The 21,654-nt window shown below is 48.2% G+C and overlaps 1 protein-coding gene across 1 annotated transcript in view; it reads right to left on the bottom strand.

The window, feature by feature from the left end:
* Positions 1–21,654, bottom strand: part of LOC122749581 (zinc finger protein 420-like) — a 410,887-nt gene that overhangs the window by 329,419 nt on the left and 59,814 nt on the right. Inside the window, exon 6 of the mRNA XM_043996013.1 lies at positions 17,364–17,376. Coding sequence (XP_043851948.1) covers positions 17,364–17,376 — 13 coding nt within the window. The remainder of the gene's footprint in view (positions 1–17,363; positions 17,377–21,654) is intronic.

The raw sequence follows: 21,654 nt of genomic DNA, 5'->3' as shown, positions 1-21,654 counted from the left end.
ATATACTCTTTCTAATTGCTCTTATAACTAATGAATTTGTTAAGACTTATAGATATTATCTTGCCATATAGAAATATAGACAATTAAATCTTATTGTATTTCTTTTCTTTATTTCTTTCTTTCTTTTTTTGTGGGGCAATGAGGATCAATTGACTTGCTCAGGGTTACACAGCTAGTAAGTGTCAAGTGTCTGAGGCCAGCTTTGAAGTCAGGTCCTCCTGAATCTGGGGCTGGTGCTCTATCCACTGCGCCATCTAGCTGCCCACCTTATGGTAATTCTTACATTTTTTCTTCCTTGTTTCTTTTTAAACATTTTTTATTTCCCTTGAGTTTTGTATTTAGAAGTCAAATTTTTGTTTTCAGCTATGATCTTTTTTTTTTTTGGCATTTCAACAAACATTTATTTTATTTTACATTTACATGTAAGGGTAGTTTTCAACATTCATTTTCATAAGATTTAGAGTTCCGAAATTTTCTCCCTCCCTCCCTCCTTTTCCTCCCCCCTCCACAAGATCACAATCAGGTTATATATGTACAATCCACAAGCGTTCTTTTTATAAGTTCTTTCTATAGCAGTGCGTAGTATGCTTCCTCATTAGTTCCTTGGGATTGTCCTGGATCATTGTACTGCTGAGAGTAGCTAAGTCATTCACAATTACTCATTGAACAATACTGCTGTCACTATACACAATGTCCTCTGAGCTCTGCTCACTTCACCATACATCGATGTTCATTAGTCTTTCAAGGATTTTTGGGGATCATCTTGTTTGTCATTTCCTGTAGCACAAGACCATTCCACTACAATCATATAACACAGCTTTTTCCATCATTCCTCAATTGATGGACATTCCCTTGATTCTCAATTATTAGCCTCCACCAAGAGTTGCTATAAATATTTTTTGTACAATTTTTCTCCCTTTTCTCTTTTTCATGATTACTATTGTTAACTGTTTCCCTTCCATCCTATTCCCTTCCCTGTGATATTTATTCTATTATCTATCTTCTTTCATCCTATCACTCTTCAAAAGGGATTTGCTCCTGTCTGTCCCCTCCCCCACCCTGCCCTTCCTTCTTTTGCCCCTCTCTTTATCCCCTTCCCCTCCTATTTTCCTGAAGGGTTAGAGAGATTACTCTACCCAATTGAGTGTGTACATTAGTCCCTCCTTGGGCCAATTCTAATGAGATTGAGGTCTTTGAGCCAATTTTAATGAGTGTTAGGCTCATTTACTGCACAGATTAAATAGATTACTCCACCCAGTTGGGTGTGTCTGTTAGTCCCTCCTTGAGGCAGCTCTGATGAGTTTAAGATCTTTGAGCCTTTTCTGATGAGTGTAAAATTCATTTACTGCCTTGCTCCTGTCCCATCTCTTCTCCCACTCCATAAGCCTTTTCCTGTTACTTTCATGTAGGATTTCACTTCTGCCCTTCCCCCTCCCCCAGTGAATTCCCTTTACCCCTCAATTTAACTCTAAAGATGTTATCATCTAGCTAAGTGACACAGTGGACAAATCATCACCCCTAGACCCAGGGGGATCTCAGCCAAAACCTGGCCTCAGACACAAGACAGTTGCCCACTGTACGATCCCAGGTGTGTCCCCCAGCTCCAATTTTTTATGGTTCTCTAGGGTCTCGTATTTGAAAGTCAAATTTGCCATTCAGTTCAGGTCTTTCCATCACAAATACCTGAAACTCTTTTTTTTTTTCATTAAAGCCCCATTTTTTCCACTGAAAGATAATGCTGAATTTTGCTAGGTAGGTGATTCTTGGTTGTAATCCCATTTCCTTTGCCCTTTGGAATATCATATTCCATGCCCTCTGGTCCTTTAATGTAGAAGCTGCTAGATCTTGTGCTATCCTGACTGGGGCTCCACAGTACTTGAATTCTTTCTTTTTGACAGCTTGCAATATTTTCTCCTTGACCTGAGAGCTCTGGAATTTAGCTATAATATTCCTAGGAGTTTTCCTTTTTGGGATCCCTTTCTGGAGGTGATCAGTGGATTCTTTCAATTTCTATTTTAGCTTCTTCTGCTAGAATTTCAGGGCAATTTTCCCTGAGAATATCTTGGAAGATGGTGTCTAAGCTCTTTCCTTGATCATGGTTTTCAGGTAGACCAATAATTTTCAAATTTTCTCTCCTGGACCTATTTTCCAGGTCAGCAGTTTTCCCAGAAGATATTTCACATTGCCCTCTATTTTTTTATTCATTTGGATTTGCTTTATTGTGTCTTGGTTTCTCATAAAGTCACTGGCTTCCATTTGTTCAATCCTCATTCTTAGGCAATTATTTTCATCAGAGAGCTTTTGTACCTCCTTTTCCATTTGGCCAATTTAACTTTTCAAGCTGTTGACTTTTTTCTCATGTCTTTCCTGCATCACCCTCATTTCTCTTTCCATTTTTTCCTCTACCTCTCTAATTTTATCTTCAAAGTCCTTTTTGAGTACCTTTATGGCCTAAGACCAATTCATATTTTTCTTGGAAGCTTTAGATATAGGGCCCCTGATGTTGACATTTTCCTCTGAGGGTGCCCCTTGGTCTTCCTTGTTACTGAAGAAACTTTCTATGGTCCTCACCTTTCTCTGTCAGCTCATCTTGCCTTTCTTTTACTAGACTTTTAGCTCCTTAAAGTGGGGCACTGTTTCCAGGCTGCAGAAGTCCCAAGCTTAAGAAGTCCCAGGTGGTATGATTTAAGGAGAATCAGGTTCTTCCCTCACCCGGCCTATTTCCTGGTCCTAGATGACCCCAGACCAACTTGCTAATCAACCAGCTTTGTGTGTTGTGGTTGTCAGCTCCAACGAGCCTGTGCCCCTCCCCCACCTGGGCCACTGCTACTGGAGCCTACCTCCTGGTTCTCAGCAGGGGTGTAAAATCCAAGTTCTGCCTTAGCACCAGCATAGACCCCTGTAGTCCCCCCTCCTGCCCAGGGCTCAGCCCACTCACCAGACTGTGAGCTTAGTTCCAGACAACACTGGTGCTTCAGCTGATTCAGAGGCTCTGGGGGTCTCCTTCTCTGGTGAGGCCTTCCTGGGACTGGATCTATGTCAGGGTGACTGTGGAGTTGGGCTCGACTCCTGTATCAGCACAGTAGCTCCCTCCTTCTGACCTTCCAAGCTGTTCTTGGTTAGAAGATTATTTCAGCACATTCTTCTGTGAGTTTTGCTGCTCCGGGCATTTTTCTATGGATGTTTTTTGGAGTGATTGTGTCATGAGTTCGGGAGCTGTAATTTATAATATTGTTTTGAGTTTTGAATGCAGGTATAGTTGTGTCTGGATCATCAAGCCAGTGATCAAGTACTGGTGAGAATGCCACAAATCAATGACACAAGAGGGAATGTGCTGCTTACAGGTGAAGGTATCTGAAAAAAGCCAAAAGGACAATCTGGGTCTCATCCGAGGCGGGCTCCTTTTGGCTCATTGTGTTTCTGCTGAATAGGAAAAGTTTCCCCACCTGAATATCTGGCTATTTAGACCCCAGAGTACTGCACTGGTGGTCACTTGTAACTTTTACCTGAAATCAAACAGAGCTAAGGATGTTTTATCCTGGCCTTATAATCATGTCCCTGATTTTTCTTTTATAGCAGATTTCTATAATCAGAGCAAGTGGGCAGTAGAAGAAATTAGCACAATGCAATTTTGCAAGATCTTATTGTTTTCACTCTAAATGAGTGATCACTTGATATGCCAAACAACAAGGTATATTAATATTCAGGTTTGCCATATGCCTGCTAATGTTTCTGTGGTGTTATGATAAGGTTAAATTAACTGGACATCATTTGGATTTAGAAGAAATTAAAATTCTTCCCCACTGCAAAATACATTCTGATGAGAGTGAGAATGGTAACTAGGATGCATTTCAGGTCTCACCATAAATCTGTCCAATCAGATCTCTGTTATGCACTGCCAAGGGCACCAAGCTATTAACTCAATAGCACAAGAGAATCACAGGGCAGACATTACTGCTAGATCAGTTGCAAGGTCCATTCACCTGTCCGCCCTAGCCCTGGTCTCCTTGCACCTTATTGTGCCCAAGGTATCTCCTGTTCTTAAATTACATATATTACAATCCACAGAGGTTTATAAATTACACCAGAAGTTCCATGAAAGGCATGTCCCAGCAGCTGAATGCTATCAGCCGTATGGCCTGGGAAAACAGAATGGCTTTAGACATGCTCCTAGCAGGAAAGGGAGGAGTCTGTGTAGCATTAGGAGGAAACTGTTGTATGTTCATCCCTAACAATATAGCCCCAGATGGGTCTATTGCCCAAGCACTGAAAGGGCACACTGACCTATCTGAGGAATTAGTTAGAAATTCATGAGTGGGGGGCGGCTAGGTGGCACAGTGAATAAAGCACAGGCCCTGGATTCAGGAATACCTGAGTTCAAATCCGGCCTCAGACACTTGACACTTACTAGTTGTGTGACCCTGGGCAAGTCACTTAACCCCCATTGCCCTGTAAAAAAAAAAAAAAGAAATACATGAGTGGATACAAGTGCTTGGACAAGTTGGTTAGACTCTTTGTTCTCTGGTCCCTAGTCAAGGGTGATCTCCATGGTAATAGGAGTCTTTGGGGCTCTTCTCATACTTCCCTGTTTAGTCCCTTGCTTTATGGGTTTGATACAACATACAGTCCAACAGATGTAGTTGACCCAACAGTCTATGGAGAAAGGAAAAAGACCCTGTTTCTAAAGCATCAGAAAGGAGAGACCAGTGATTACCTAGACCTGCTGCCATCATTATCCTCAGTTGTTAAACCCTTATGAGACTTGGATTATGGGAACTTACCATTTAAGACATTAATTGCCTTCATTCTGAGTTTCCAGATGTCAGTTGGCCAAGATGCCAGCCAATCATAAGAGGAATACATACTAGAGCAGACATTGAACTGTCACAAAAGGGGAGACACGCACAAAGTCCAGGTAGTGCGCTGCCTTGGGAAAGGCTGAGAGAATGGCCATTGGCAAGAGTTGAGGTTGGATTCTCTTGGTTTAATTTTTCCCCTCATAGCACTGGATGCCTGGGCTATGCCATCTCATTCTATTCCTGACTTCGATTCCCCCTTCCATATGCCTGATGTCATGGACATCTCAATCCTATGCATCTGATTAAGCCTGACTCAGTTTCCCCTCTGTTCTTTCATGGTAACCCCCATAATTATCTCAGGTGTCAAGATAAATACAATGTTGGATTTGACCTTGACATTTGCTACCAGTTATATTAGATCCTTTCATTTCTCATAATGGCATGGGGCTAATTAGGCAGATGATACAAAAAGAGATGAAACAAAGATAAAGTATATTTTCTAAATTAATATCACAATTGTCTTCTCGATTTATTCTCCACAGTGGGGAGTGTAGTAATGTTAAGTTTTAGAGAATGTTTCAATTTTTGTTTTTCTTATATGTTTCATGTGTAACAACTGGACAGTAATTGTAAAACCTCTAAAAGATTCTGAATTTCCTTAGACATGCTTTTGAGAAGTCTCATTGTTTGATTTGGTTATTGGCAAAGCTATTTAAAGTTGTGTGAAGCTCAATTTTGTAGGAACTTTCCAGCTGATTACCAGTACCTGAAACATCTTTGAGACTTTATAATCACACCTGAAACTCTACAGTTGAGACTTGTTAGATGATCATCAGCATCCACACCTGAAAGACTTTCACTCCACAACCACACCCAGAGGACATCCCAAGAACCATCTGACATAAGGCTTTTAAAGACTTAAATGGACATTTTCCTGTTTTCCTTTTCCTCATTTCATACACTATTTGTAATATTCATCTACTAAAGGGGAGTGCCCCCTTTAGCTTTTGTCAATGTGTTGCTCGATTTCTTTTCTCTTTTCATTCCCTTTACCATGTTAGTCATTAGTATCTGTATTGTTATTGCTTCATGTAAGGAAACTATGTTTCTTCATGAAGCACAGGAGGTAGTGTGAGAACCAGGGCACCACCCCCTGGTAAGAAGGCATGAGATGACCTATCTAAGGTTTCCAAGGTCATCCTGGCATCCCCAGAAGTTCATGGACCACCTGTAAGTCATGTCAATCAATAAACTTTAATGCTACCAGCCAATTAGCTTGGAGCTGTGTTTGCGGACCACCCAGCTTCCTGTTCCACAGAGGGCTTCCAGGGGAACTGGCTGGAACTCTGTATCTGACTTGGGAGGCATGAGCTGCTAGGTGGAGGCAGGTTTTTTCTCTGGCTAGTCTGGCTAGAGAGGGATTGACCTCAATCTGAGTTATATGGTCAATGTCTTCAGCATTGATTAATTGATGATAGTCTGTTGAGAACATTTTGGAATCAGCCCATCTCTCCAGGATCATTTCCTTATCACTAATCAAGGTGGCTCAATCAGCAGAGTAATTGAGATGCACCATAGGTTTTTGGCAGCTAGGTGGTGCAGTGCTCTATGGAACACTGGCCCTGAAGTTGGGACAACCTGAGCTGGTAAGGTAGGGAAACACACAAACTTCATCTGCAACAGGAAGGATTCAGGGCAAACCAGCCCTATCTTCCCCTTGCTGGCTGCTGACTCTGGTCCTGAAGCATCAGTTCAGCTAGGAAGATAAAGAATCTTCTGCAATAGTGGGGATTCAGGGAAGAACTTCCCCTTCCTTCTCACCACAGATATTGAGAGAGGGCTTAAATTATCCTTTAAATGGAAGAAAAGACCCAGACACTTCCTCAGCATGCAACTAAAATCACATCTTCTACAGGAAGTTGTCTCAAACCCCTCTTAATTCTAGTGCCTTCCCTATGTTGATTATTTCCTATTGGAAAGGACCCATGTATACGGAAATATTTACAGAAGCTTTTTTGTGGTGACAAAGTTGAAATTGAGGGGATGCCCATCAACTGGAGAATGGCTGAAGAAATCGTGGCATATGATTGTGACAGAGTACTATTGTACTTTAAGAAATGATGAGCAGAATAGTTTTAGAAAAACATAAGAAGACTTACATGAATTGGTGGAAAGTGAAGTGAGCAGAACCAAGAGAACATTGTACACAATAACAGCAACATTGTATGATGATCAACTGTGATAGACTTAGCTCTTCTCAGCAATACAATGATCCAAGACAATTTCAAAAGATCCACATGCAGAAAAAAAGAACTATGGAATCTGAATGCAGATTGAAGCCTACTATTTTCCCTTTTTTGTTATTTTTGTTTGTTCTTTCTTGTAGTTTTTTCCTTTTGTTCTGATTCTTCTCTCACAGCATGGCTAATGTGGAAATATGTTTAATGTGATTGTAATATATAACCTAGATCAGATTGCTTGCTGGCTTTAGGGAAGCAGAAAAATTTGGAACTCAAAATCTTGCAAAAATGAATGTTGAGAACTATCTTTACTTGTAATTGGAAAAAATACTATTCTAAAAAGAAGAAAGACTTGGCTACTCTGATCATGACAGTGATCCAAGACAATTCCAAAGGACCCAGGTTGAAAATGTCTATCTACCTCCACAGAGATAATTGATAAAGTGTAGGTGCAGGTCAAAGCACACTTTTTTCTCTTTATTTTCCTTTATTTTCCTCCTTCCCTTCCCTCTTTCCCTTTCCCCCCACAAGGAGTTAATGTGCAAATGTTACAATGGGTATTGTATTTTTACTTTGTCAATAGGTAGGGGAAAGGGTGGAAGGAGGGAAAAAACTTGAAATTGAGTATAAAAAGGTTTCTTAATTACTTCTTCTTTATCCTATCCATAGCTTGCTTTGTTTATATTTGTTTGCTTGCTGTTTCTCCCACTAGATCTTAAGCTCTTTGAGGGCAGGGTCTGTCTTTTGCCTCTGAGAGAAAAGACTACATTTGGGCTCTTCTCAGAGCCCTAAAGGCAGAGAGTGAGTCTGGTTTCAGGCCAACAGCTTTGTTGCCCCAACCTCCCAGCAGGGGGCCGCTTTGTACACGAGGCTCCTGCGCCTTAGGCCTGAAGAAGGGCCTGGGTTTTGTGAGAGCACCCAAGGGGATCCCCACATGACTCGGAGCTCAGTGGGGAATGGGGACATTCTTACTCTAGCATAGGGTTGGGGCCAAAAGCCACAATCTGATTGGTGGGTAAATGGAGCACTCTGATTGGTCAAACCCCAAGACAGGTTTTCTTTCTTGAAGAGTTATGAACCTTAAGACAGTATTGTTCTGAGGAAGAGCTGACACTCTTGCCCAGAATAGGTTAAGGCCTGGATCGTAGTTTGTAAAATCTGATTGGTCAACTGGTACCACCTGACTAGTTTCTAGCACTATGATTGGTCCATTTGGTAAAATCTGATTGGTTGTTATTGTTACGCTGTCTGGTGATGGGAGAGTATGTAAATGAGGGGTATAGAAATGCCTTGATGTGATTGGTCAGAGGGGACCCCTTGCGGGGTATTAATAGGGGCGGAACAACCTCACTTCAGTGTATTCTCTCAAAGATGAATAAAGCCTTCACTCACCAACTGCTGCCTGCTTGGAGTTTTTGAACAGTGACCTGCTAGCAACACTAGGGCTGTGCAACATGAAGAGTGGTTAGCTGCGTTTCTAACACCTCTTTATCTCCTCAATGCTCAGGACAGCACCTGGCATATAGTAGGTGCTTAACAAATGTTTATTGATTGATTAACAACATTTTCTCCTTGATCTACGTTCCATTGACTCATCTATATTTTGTATGGACTTAGTTAATTCTGCATCATTCCTACATTAGAATTAGAGTTTTTTCAGGAAGGGAACTTGGCCCTTATTATGTGCTTACTGACAGGCTGTAGGCAGTCTCAGTTGGGCCCTGAAGGCCGGGAAAGGTCCAGGTTTTGCCACCTGCTGCAGGAGGGATATAAGCAGGTACAGATACTACTCTAGGCCTTGAAGGCCAAGAAAAGTAGCCCGAGTCTGGCCGCAGCGCAGCCACAGTCACACGCTTACGCGTATAGATTGTCGGGACAGCATGGATTGCCGCCTGCCCCCTGGGACTACATTTCCCATAGGCCATTGAGCTCAAACTCCAGTTCCCAGAATGCCAGTGATCCTTTAAGCCCAGGTTGGCGAGGCAGAGCCTTGTGGCCCGAGCACAGAGGCTTCTGGGAGTGGTAGTTTATGGCTTCGACAGAGTTGCGCAGGCGTGGTTTCCCGAGTGAACGTTAGGGTTCCCTCCGCCCCAGCGCAGCTTCGGGAACCAAAAGCATTCTGGAAATGGTAGTTTAGAGACCAGAAGCACGCAGGCGCAATGCGATGAAAAGCGCCTCAGATTTCAAAGAACAGCCGTGAACGAGCATAGCATTCCCACCCTCCCCACCTCCCCATCTCTCTTCTTTGCGAACCCGGCCCCTGATGCCCCCACCCCACCCGATTGTGTGCTTGGAACTACCCCTTATAATTTCGTTGTTAGGTGGATTTTTCCTGGCGTTAATCTCATATCTAGAATTCATTATTTTAATATAATTAAATGCTATAATAATGTATGCAACCCGAGCTTCTGTGGCCTGAGACCAGGCAGAACAAGTCAAGGCTGCCCACTCAGACACACACTTCCCGTGCACGCGAGCACATCAGCCCGCCCCCCCGCCCCCCCCCCCCCCCCCCCCCCCCCCCCCCCCCCCCCGGTTTGCCCTCCGAGCTGCTTCCGTTCTAGGACGGAGACCCTGTTGGGCTACATTGGTCTGTTTCGCAGTAACAGACATTTCCCTTCAAGAAGCCGGTCTGAAGAGTGCCTGTGGCGGTGGCTGTGGTGAGATCCTGCCTGATCTGCCGCTAAGGGGTGCTTGAGATGGGGCGGCCTCGCGGAAGTAAGGAAGCAGCAGCCTGTGCCCGTGCTACAAGTGGGGGACGAGTATTGTTCCATCCTATTACACACACGCGCGCGCGCGCGCACACACACACACACACACACACACACACACACACACGCACGCACGCACGTCCCGGCCCTGCTGCTGGGGGCACTGGCCTGAAGCCAAGTCAGGAAAGGCGGCTGGATGAAAAAGGTCCAAGCTGGAGGCAACATTCTGAGGGAGCTGAGGAAATGCTTCTCAAGCCATCCAAAGGATGGGAAGGTAGCAAAGGGAGAGATGACGGACACCCAAAGGAGCCTTCCCGGTCCTCCTTCCCCCCAGAGCTGAGCAAAGGAAGAGCAGAGTTTGTCCTCCCCTGGTCTGGAGCAGCTCCCAGAGGCTTCAAGGCTGCCACTGTCTGGGAGATGTCATAGCAAAGATAACCTTGCCTGATGACCCTCTGGTAGTAAGATGGAATTATAAAAAACACCTTCCCAGTTCCCCTGGAAGTTTGCCTTCACAAGTTCCACTCTTTAATTTTCAATTTTTCCTACTATCTCTTTCCCTGAGGCGACTGGTATTATAGTGGATAAGTCTATCCACTAGACCTGGAGTCAGGAAGACCTGAGTTCAAATCTAGCCTCAGAAAGTTACCAGCAGTGTGACCCTGAGTAAGTCACTTCACTTTACTTCTGTTTGCCTCAGTGTCCTCAGTGGATCTATCCATGGAGTGTCCTGATGATCAAATTAAATATGTGTAAAAAGTGTTTTGCAGGGGCAGCTAGGTGGTACATGCAGTGCATAAAGCACCAGCCCTGGAGTCAGGAGGACCCGAGTTCAAAGCCAGCCTCAGACACTTGACACTATCTGTGTGACCCTGGGCAAGTCATTTAACCCTCCTTGCCCCGAAAAAAAAAAGTGTTTTGCACTGTGCCCAGCACACAGTGGGTAAATGTTCTTTTCTTCCTTCCTCTCCCCCCACTTCTCTGCTTTCTTCCAACACAGCCAGGTGTGCCCATCCTCCAAAAAGCCTTTTGTTTGATCCCATAGAGGGGTGGTGCCCAAGGGGAGCAGAAAGTAGGGTTAACTCTCCAGGTGTGGAGCAGTCTGTGCAAAGGCATGGATGGTAGGAGCCAGCAAATGCAGGAGACAGGGAAGGTTCTCACTTGGAGGCAAATGATTCCTTTTCTAGGAGAAACCGCCAACCCCCCAGGTCCTCCATCTTGTAGGACAGCAGATCCCGATGCAGCACTCGGCCCCTCAAGCCTGAAGCTTTTCCTCAGGCCCAGACCCTCAGCACAGCCTCTGCTCAGCAAAGGCTCTCCTGGAAGATGGTCAAGAGGAATGTGCTGATTTTCTCATCTCCTTGCCCAGGACGACTCCAGAGCAGGCAGGCCCAGCCACCCTCTCTTTGGTATAGGCTGGAGCCCAGGACCTGCACAACTGGAGTCCCAAGAGCTAGGTTGAGTCAGGGCTCCCCCCAAAGGCTCGTCTTCTTTTTTGTTACATCGCCGTCCTCTCTCCCCCCAAAGGGTTTCACTCGAGAAAAATCTGCAAATGTGGGCTTTTCTATGCTTCTTTAGGCAATGTGAGTGCCAGGGGCCTGCCTGGGTGCGCCCCTCCACCCAACCTGGCTTCCCTCTCCCCAGGAGGCAGAGAGATTGCAGTCTGTGCCCCCGGGGGCCCCTGTACCCCACCCTTGGGGCTGCCTGAGGAGGGAGGCCCCCAGCAATCAGTTCTGGTTTAAACTGGTTGTCATTCTAAGGGCTTTAGCCAGTGTTATGGGGTGGGGACTGTTCTAGGCCTAGCACCCCAGAAGTTCTCTGGGGTAAATCAAAGAACCTTCTCCTTGAGAAACTAAACCAAAGGACAGACACACCTAAAGGGATAAGGGGCACAGATGGGACTGAGCTAGCTCCAGGACCACCGCCCTTCATTCCAGTCTCCCCCACCCCTGGGGAGATAAGATTGGGTGTGGCTGCTGCCTTTGTGGCCTGAGGAGGACAGAGATGGCTAGAGATCCGCAGCCACCCCTCACCCAACTCCTCCAGCCACCACCAGTGGGGGAGGGTCATCCCTCACTAAAGGAATGTTCCACAGTCAGATGGTCACCCCCATCAGTCCTCTATGAAAGTACCTGCCTGTCTCCTGCTCAAGGAGATTGACTCTGTGCCATGCTTTCTCCCCATGAGAAGTTCAAGGATTTCTCTCTTGGTTTCCCTTCCCTGGCCCCTAAATAAACTATTATCTTATTCTGAATTGGATTTGTGTGCAAAAGGGTGTAATTCTTTAAAGAGGAATTCCTAAGGACCCCTACCCCTACCCCAAACCCCCACCTATTTCCCCATAACGGGACTATTAAAAGTTTAAACTGGCCAGCTAAAGTCAGACACACCTTGAAGCAAGAGATCAGCCCCACAGGAGTGGCTGCTGCCTGAGGGGTGCCAGGGGACAGAGATAACTCCAGAAGTCAGGCCCAACTCCCATCATTCCGGCTTCCTCCAATCCCCCAAGGGGAACTTTCCCCAGTCAGATGATCATCCCATCTGTCCCTCCACCAGCCAGCCTCTCTCAAAGCTTCGGCCTTTGATCTGTTGGAGGAGATAGGTCTCTCAGAGAAGCAGGTCTCTCTCTGAACCATCTCCCTTCAGAAGAGTCCTTGGCTTCTCTCTTGGTCTCCTTTCTCTAGCGCCTAAATAAATTTTATTGTCATTGGATTTGGGAGCCAGAGGACGTCATTCTTATTTTTAGCAACAAACATTTATTTTATTTTTTCCAGTTACATGTAAGGGTAGTTTTCAACATTCATTTTCATAAGATTTAGAGTTCCAAATTTTTCTCCTTTCCTCCCCCCTCCACAAGATCAAAAGCAGGTTACATATTGTAACGATTGGAATGACGCCACCTGCTGGAGACTTACTGTAGAAGAGTTCCACCCATGAAGCGAAGGTCTTTGAGGGCAAGACCAGGAGTCTTTTCTTTGGCATCAGGAAGTGACGTTGGGTAGTGGGAGGAAGAAGGAAGAGAGGAGCGCTCGGTCTGACTCTCTTTCCTTTGGACTCTGGTGGAGAGCGGAGCTAGAAATGTGCTCTCCCTTTAATAGATAGGAATCTAGGCCTTTCTCTCTCTCTTTACCAAAATTCTTATTCTCCTTAATAAATGCTTAAAAGTCTAACTCTTGCTAAAGCTTATAATTTATTGGCGACCACTCATTGGATATTTTAGACAAACAAGCTGTGGTACATGGTGGTGATGGAATATTATCGTGCTCTAAGAAATGACAGGCAAGATGACTTCAGAAAGGCCTGGGAAGACTTGTGTGAACTGATGTATAGTGAATCGAGCAGAACCAAGAGAATGTTGTGCAGAGACAGCAATATTGCCTGATGAAGAACTACGAGTGACAAGTATTCTCAACAATACAACGATCCAAGACAATCCCAAAGGACTCATGATGAAACAGACTATCCACCTCCAAAGAAAGATATTGATGGAACACAGACTGAAGCCTGCTATTTTTCACTCTTTCATTTTTTTCTTTTATTCACGTTTTCTTGTACAAAATGACTACTATGGGGGCAGCTAGGTGGCGCAATGGATAAAGCACCAGCCCTGGATTCAGGAGAACCTGAGTTCAAATCCGGCCTCAGACACTTAATACTTACTAGCTGTGTGACCCTGGGCAAGTCACTTAACCCTGATTGCCTCACCCAAAAAAACAAAAACACAAAAAAACACTACTATGGTCATGTTTTACATAATTGCACTTGCATAACCTAAATCCAATTGCTTACTGCCTCAGGGAAGGGGGAGGGAGGGGAGGAGGGATAAAATTTGGAACTCAAAACTTTAAATAAAAATGTTTATTATTTTTTAAAGGGTCTGAATAACAACCATTTTCAAAAGGATTGCTTTTTCTCACCTATGTATGCCAAATGTCAACGGTGTAACGATTGGAATGACGCCGCCTGCTGGAGACTTACTGTAGAAGAGTTCTGCTCATGAAGTGAAGGTCTTTGAGGGCAAGATCAGGAGTCTTTTCTTTGGTGTCAGGAAGTGACGTGGGCTAGTGGGAGGAGGAAGGAAGAGTCTGGCGCTCGCTCTGGGGCTCTTTCCTGAGGACTCTGGTGGAGAGCGGAGCTAGAAATGTGCTCTCCCTTTAATAGATAGGAATCTAGGCCTTTCTCTCTCTTTACCAAATTCTTATTCTCCTTAATAAATGCTTAAAAGTCTAACTCTTGCTAAGCTTATAATTTATTGGCGACCACTCATTAGATATTTTAGACAGTTTAGCTAGAATTTTAGCCCTTAACAACGGGAATTAACGAGAAGGCAGCCAGTGTAGTGAAAATGATGATCTTCGGTCAGGGCAAGGAGTGGAACTGGGGTTCCACAGGGCAGCAGGTGCTGGGGAGCCCCAAGAGAGGCTGGACTTGGGGCTGTAATAAGGGATTTGGGCAGAGAGAGAAGGCGGCCAGAGCCAGCATTAGGACATTCTCAGGCTCCTCAGAGGAGCTTGGGATCAGAGGAGGGGAGTGAGAACTTCTGGTCAGCCTCAGGCAGGGTCTGGAACTGGGGACAAGGGCTGTTTCTGGCCTCAGCATGGGACAGAGCAATTTATGTTTCAACAGCCAATGGAAGAAGAGCAATAAGGGGAAAAGGCATTTCGCTTGAATTCCTAGGAATCAAATGTAGAAACTGCAGTAATTCCTAGAAAGGCCAAGAACTTCCTCCTCCCTTGAGAAAACTGTCCCCTGCCATCCCAGAGAATTCAAACGCCACCCCCTGATTGGCCACGGCTAGCCCCAGTCCTACCTGCGATTCCAAAGTAGTAGACAATCACCAGGGTGGAGAGGGAACAAGTATTTTGTACCTACTATGTGCCAGGGATTGCGCTAAGCACTTTATAATTATTACCTCCCTTGATCCAATCTCAACAATGCTGAGAGGTAGGTGCTATTGTGACCTCCATTTTACAGGTGAGGAAACCGAGGCAGACAGGAACAGTGACTTGTCCAAGGTCACAAAACTAGTGTCTAAACCAGAATCTGAACTCAGGTTTTCAGGCCTAATGCTCTATCCACCGTACTATGTAGTTGACTGTACAAGGACAATACTGGGAATTAGCTAAGACTCTGAATGGGAAATGAAGTTGGGAATGCAGAGGCTCAGCGGGGTACTGACTCTCCCCCCTCCTCTCCCTCACCTGCCCTCTCTCCACCCCCACCCCCACCCTGCCCCCAATGGGAACACTTCTGCCTATGGAACTGTGTCCCAGCCACACACACACACACACACACACACACTAGGTGCTAGATAAGTCTTGGCATTGATGTCCCGGCTCTCCCAGAGTTGGTCGGAAAGGCGGGAGTCAGTCCCCAGCTGGGGCCTGGGGGCGCACACTCGCTTCTGTGACTCCTCTCCCCAGGCTTAGAGGCGGCTCTTTAGTTGGGAGCCCCGGCCGGTAGCCCATCCTAAGGACGTGCTCTCTACAGCCTTCTCCGGCTTGGCTTCCCCCCATTTCTCAAAGGTCCGAGGATCCCTCGTTAATTGGGTGCTTTTGTAACGTGGGGAATCCCACAAGCTCTGGCTCTGTCTGAACCCCTCCCTAAGGCTGCCGTCATAACCCCCATTCCGGAAAAGGGACCCCATAGCTGCCCTTCCCCATCCTAGTCCCTTGGCCTAGACTGTGCCCCGCCCCCCCAGCCCAGCCCAGCCCCCCTCCTCCCCCGCACCCACTAAACCTGCCCTCCCTCAAAGACCAGCTCAGGGACCTTGTCCTAGAGTCCCTCTTCTAACTTCGGGGGGTTGTCAGTCCTGGGGAGCCCTGAGGGCATCCCAAGAGGAGAACAGGAGTTTCTAGTCGTGGCCTCCGCCCCTCCCCTGCCCTCCCTAGGTCCTGGCATCCCCAGCCCTCCGCCCCTCCCCAAGTCAGCCCGGACAGAGCCTCAGGCGCTAAGGTGGGAAGACTCGCACCCAATCCCGGCCCCAGCCTGGGAAGGGGCTGCAAGGGCTCCTAGCTGCAGGCTCTCCGGCTGCCCCCCAGGCCCGGGACATCGCTCTGCTCTCCCCCTCTGCCTCCCTCCTGGTGTCCCCCAGCTAAAGCCTCCCCCAACCCTCTGAATCCCGGTGGCTTCGCCGGGCTCACTAGCTCCCAGATGCGCAGGGTGTGCGGCTTGCTCGGCAGTTGTGGGGTGCAGGTTGCCCCCTCCAGGCCCCCCCTTCGCCCACTACTCCCTCCCCCGTTTAGACTGTAAACTCCCATAAACTACCAGCGCAGGCTCAGCAGTTGGAGCTGCCCCTGGGGCTGCTTCCCGGTGTGGCGGCGGCGCTTCCCACCTGGTGGCAGACCCGGTGAGGGAGAGGAGCTTGGAGGGGGTGGAAAGGGGGGTCCCGGAGAGGGTTTGGGGTCCGCAGGGGGAGGGGGCAGAGGCCAGTGAGGGGGAGGGAGTAAATGGGGACCTGGATGGGGGAAGTGCCCAGATGTGTGTGGAAGCCCCCCAACCTGGGCCAGGAGTTAGGGGAGGGGGTGACAGGCTAAACCAGGCACGGGGGAGTGCCCTGGACATCTACAGAGGACTAATCTGGCTTGGGTGGTAGGTGGGGCCTGAGTGAACAGCAAAGGAGAAGCCAATGAGGGAATTGCGCCCCCCCCCCACTTCACCAACCAGTGGGAAAGGCAGCCAGGCATGGAAGGGCTGGGGGAAAGCTAGGTCATGAGGAGGAGCAGGGGCTCCTAGCCACAAGGTGACAGGGCTCCAGCTGAAAGCAAGTTTGTTTCTGTTCAGCTCTGGTCTTTTCCTCAAGAATGCCTGAAAGTCCTCTCTGTCATTGAAATGCCACCGCCTCAGTGCCAGCAGAGACCCCTTCATCTCCTGCCCAGTTGTTTGGTCCCCTCACTGTGTGTGTGTGGGCTAAGAGTTCCAGAAGCACTTGCTGCCGCTGCCGTTTCAATGGTGCCCAAGGCCTGCTCCTGGTTTGCTGGGGTCTGGTCTGCACCGGCTCTCCTGAGCTGGACTGTGTTCTATTCTCACCCAGTACAACAGGCCTTTCCTGCCGACCTTCTGAGTTGTCTTTGGCTTTATTTGGAGGGGTCCTGAGGAGAGCTCAGGGGAGTCACTGCCTTTCCTCCGCCACCTTGGCTCTACCTCTCCAGCAAGGGCATTATGAAGAAGCCAAGCGGGTTGGGGGAGGCTGGCCGAGGTCATCCAGAGAAATAAAAGACAGTATTTTGTAAAGGGCCACCCTAATCACTAGTTCAGTTCTTTAATAGGATAGCTGAGTCTTGAATGCTAATTCTAGATTCTAGCATGATGTGGAAGGGGGAGGATGGTCCAGTTCTCACCTTACTTTGTAAATAATGCCAACCTGAGTGGCAGACTAAGAGTCCACAATTTATAGTAGAAGAGACCTCAGCTAAGTGACACTTGGGTGGAGGAGGAAGAAAAGCCTAAGAACAACTTCTGGGTCAGGTCAGATCAGGCTTATACGGAGCTATGTCAGCAGCTCCAGCTACCCCAGCAACCTAAAGAGACACAGATGAATGCCTGCCAATCAGCTCGGACATCTCTGTAAGCAACCTGGGCACCTTTGCCTGGGTCATGTCAGAATCTAGGAAAACTGACTTTTCCGGCCTCGCCCCACATACAGGGCTGCTCTGAAGAGGAGTTAGAGGAGATTCCTCTCCTGAGAGCTGCCCGGCCTGGCCTGACCCTGACACCCTGAGGGGAAATATCTCTGTGTTTGGGGCCAGCCACCCCCACTGAAGCACTGGTAGACACACCGGGACTACGCCTTCGTCCGGAATCTCTCTCATTTTCCCACCCTTCTTCCTTGGAGTTCTACTGTTTCAGTGACGGGAATCTCTGATCCAATTTTAAAAGCTTTTGTCATCTTCCCTATTTATGTCTCGCTAGGGGGTGAATCTCTATCCTCCCACAGCTCCCCTTCCTTCCTATCCCAGTATTTGTTGCTAGCACCCCTCCTTGACCTTTCTCATCCTTCCCTTTCGAGTGTTCCCCCTACTCTCTGGGCTAAAGATTCCATTGACATTGGATGGAGTGGGCATGCCCCCCCATAGCTATCCAAGTCAATAGCACTAAATGTATCCCAAAGATTGTCCAGTACCCACACAGTGCCAAAGCAATAGAAGGGGCACCCTTTGATTAAGGCTTGTCTGTCCTGCAGGTCACCAGGCAACATGGGGTGGGGGTGGCATCAATAACATCGTTAGAGCCTGTGGCACCCCACGAGTCATTCCTTCACTGTGGAGGTCTCTGGTGCCTTTTCCCAGTCCTCATGGACCCCCAAAGTCAATTCCTTTTTGCTTTTCCATGGGAGGGTTGACAGGACCCCCAGGGATATACTGAGTCCACCTCATATTTTTCTCAAGTGCTACAAGCTGACTTATTGTGTTCATGACCTCCTTCTTTTGTTCTCCCTCCCTGGAAATATGTATTACTGTTCTCTTTTTATTGACTGCTTTGGCTCACCGCAGGCATAAGGTTCCAATCTGCCAGAGGCTCAGTCCTTCTCCTGGGATGTGAGATTTTCTGTGACTCCCTCACCCTTGATTCCTCTCAGATTTCAGCCATACTCCTGGTAGGTTGGCTGGGTACTGCTGGCCAGGGATCCCTGAAATTCCCTGCATTGCTGAGTCCCTGCATGAGCCACTCACATGGTCATGCCCGATCCCTTCACGCTCACAGACTTTCAGGTTACTGCTTTCCAGGCCCCGAAAAACTCCCTGACCCAGGCTCCCACTTTGGGACTCCCCGATTACTCCTTGCCATTATTCCTCTATGTGATGGAGAAAGGAGGGAATGCACTGGGAGATTGTTTTTGTTTTATTTCGAGACAATGAGGGTTAAGTGACTTGCCCAGGGTCACACTGCTATTAAGTGTCAAGTTCCTGGGGTCAGATTTGCTGCCCTCAGCTGCCTCATGGAGGCCAACACACACCCTTGGGTTATTATAGTAAACAGTCAGACTCTGTTACTAGAGGATCCTCATGTCTCAGGGCAGTAGCAACAGCCTCTGAAGTGGGTGAGGGCATAGAAGAAATTGTTCTAGATTCCCCTTTAACAGCACTTGTCCCCCACGCTGGGGAAACCTCACTCCACTCTCACCGTGTCCAGCATTTATCCTCAAGCAGGCTGCCCAAAATGGAGGTGCAGCTATTAACAGCCAAATAAAGATACAGAGGGCTGGGATTCTCCACCCTGCTGACTTCCCGGCCAAAACCCCAGGAACAGAAGCCCCAGTGGGGACCAGAAAGTAGGCCAGATCATGCCTGCTCCTCTTTTCCACCAGATCCCTGCCCTAGACTCAATTTACAAGAAGGTCCCTTAGATGAAGATGGTTTAACCAGCTACATCAACAGGTCCTGCCTCAGACAGCAAGGGACGTCTAGTGACCGGTTATAGAATTGAGACCGACACTGAGCTCTTGGAGGCTCAGCCCTTACCCGAAGCCACCTGGGCCCACGAGGCTGAGATAGAATGAGAGAAAAGCCTCAATCAGCGCTCAGGAAGTAGGCACCTTTACGCCTTTACACCGGCAGTAGGCACGCCTTTGGAGTAGCTCTCGACTTTGGAATGCTGTGGAAACAGAGGGGTTTCCTGATTTCCACGGGAAAACCCATCCAGACCAGAGGAAATGCTCTGGCAGATAAGACAGCCAGGGAGGCTGCCCTTGGCCAAGTTGCCCCAACCTACCGAGACATTTTCAGCCTCAGACTTAGTCAAGAGACTATCAGAAGTGTACAAGAACAGACCTGGTGACCCTCACAAAGGAAGGGTGCCACTAGAACCCCTGAGACCAGCTCTGGAAAGTACCCAAGGGCCTAGTGATGGCTCCTGGACAGCCGGCCACTGAATAATAGGATATTTGCACTCATCAGCTCACTGGAGTGCCGACAAACTGACCCACCCCGCCCACAAGTGCTGGCCCGGTTCAGGAGGCTTTGAAATAAAGCCATTGAAGCAATCTCCCTAGGCACTGTCTGCCCCCTGTACAATCCTTCTAAGCCCCCGAAACCAGCCCCACGTGGGCCTTTGAAGTCTGCCAATGGACTTCATCCAGCCACCCCCGGCCAAAGACTCAAATATGCTTTGGGGTCTGTCTGTCTGTTTTCCAGATGAGGCAGAAGTGGGTGGCCACCTCAGGGTGGGGGGGAGAGCACCACTTGGAAGGACCATTCCCCTTGAAAGGTTCCCAGGAAATTCATAGTGAGAGAGGGACCCACTCCTCTCCCATTGTGCGTACCTCCCACAATCATCAGGATTGGTCGAAAGGACCAACAGGATCCTAAAGACCCATGATTTCTGGGCTCCTTGGCCTCAAGTTCTTCCCATTTCCCTTCCTGCCCTCAGGTCCGGTCTCTTTGGAAAGACTGACCTTAGTCCCTTTGGGATTGTTACAGGGAAGCCCATGTCCCTTCTTCCTGGGGAGGAGATTTGACAGATCATGGTATAGAAATGGGCAAGACCATAGAGAGGCTACATAACCTTGTTTCTCAGTCTCTGTCCACAGGAGATACACGCCCCTCGACCTTGATTGAACCGGGTGATTGGGTCTATAGGAAAAGACACTTCCACAGAGACTCTCTCGAACCCAGGTGGACAGGACCATATCGAGTGGGGCTGACCACAGCCGCTGCAGCAAAGCTCCTGGGGGTTGATTCCTGGACACACATCTCATACCTCAAAAGACTGCCGAAACAGTCTGGACGGCCTGACCCAGTGGGGTCATTCTCCGGGTCATCCAAGCCACGGAGCAGACGGCAGATGTGGCCAACAGCTTGCCCCAAAGACCCCAAGGACTAGAAGAAGATCATATCTAGAGGAGACTGCGCTCCCGAGACTGTGGCCGAGGGCTGGCTAACCCTGTACCCCAAAGATCCTGCCCTCACCCGCTACGTGCCTCAGCTCCCTTCTTGGTGTCCTATCCTGCTTTGTCAGGTCACTCCATGGCTTTGAACCACATCGTTGGCTCCTCATTTCGGTGGGATTGGCTTTGGTGCCAGGGGCCTACTTCACAGCTAGTTCTGTACCCCACCCCATTTGACCATGCTCAGTTTCTCTCATGTCACCCTACATCCGCTCAGACCCTAGGTTCAAAAAGTCGTAAACCTTCTAAACCCGTCTTCCTGTTGGCTCTGCCTACCCATTGATTCTCAGACTGAAGCCCGGCCAGCCCACTCTGATTTATAGGTGACACCTGTGACAGGAATTCCCCGTGCATCTCTGCAGCGGGCCTCCATGACTCTGACTGACCCTTTCACAGACTTCCCAGGCCTCGCAGACCTCACCTTCGATCAACTTGGGCCTTTAGATTTAAGCCCCAAACCTTATTTCTGAGGCCCTGCCCCATGTTGGTCTAGACTATCCCTGCAAGTCCATTCTGTTCCCACCTGCCGCCCCTCAAACAACACATGCCCCAAACCCAAATCAGAGTTCCTGGGCAATGTGGCCCAGCCCTACTGTAACCTCCCCATTAGGGTGGAAACAGCCCCCCACCAAAGTCCAAGTGGTTCCCCCCTACCTGGCCTCCTCAGGCTCAACAAGGGTGGGGAGCACCTAGGCTGGGGCTGAGCTGACTAATGCGGGCCGACCTCCCTGGAACTGTGGGAACCATGTCACCCGCCGCACAATTCGCTCTTGGGCATTGCTGCGGGCTCCTATCTCAGCTCCTCTCTGGGACCCCGAGAAGGCTATGTCGTTCTCTGAGGGGTCACCCACGGAGCCCTGCCTCGACATCATCAGGGGAGCACTCCTCACTCAGCTCCCGGTTGTGTTTGCCACCAGCCCTGCAGCACCTGTGCCGAGGCGCGCCCTCATGCTGCGTTGGTTGTCCTTGGCGGCAGCCACACCTATCTCCCCCTGCCTGCCCCTGTCACTGTATTACCTTCC

This window comes from Dromiciops gliroides, chromosome 3, assembly GCF_019393635.1.
Source record: "Dromiciops gliroides isolate mDroGli1 chromosome 3, mDroGli1.pri, whole genome shotgun sequence".
NCBI classification, from domain to species: Eukaryota; Metazoa; Chordata; class Mammalia; order Microbiotheria; family Microbiotheriidae; genus Dromiciops; species Dromiciops gliroides.
The sequence above is the reverse complement of the archived record's forward strand: the minus strand, read 5'-3'. Positions and strand labels throughout refer to the sequence as shown.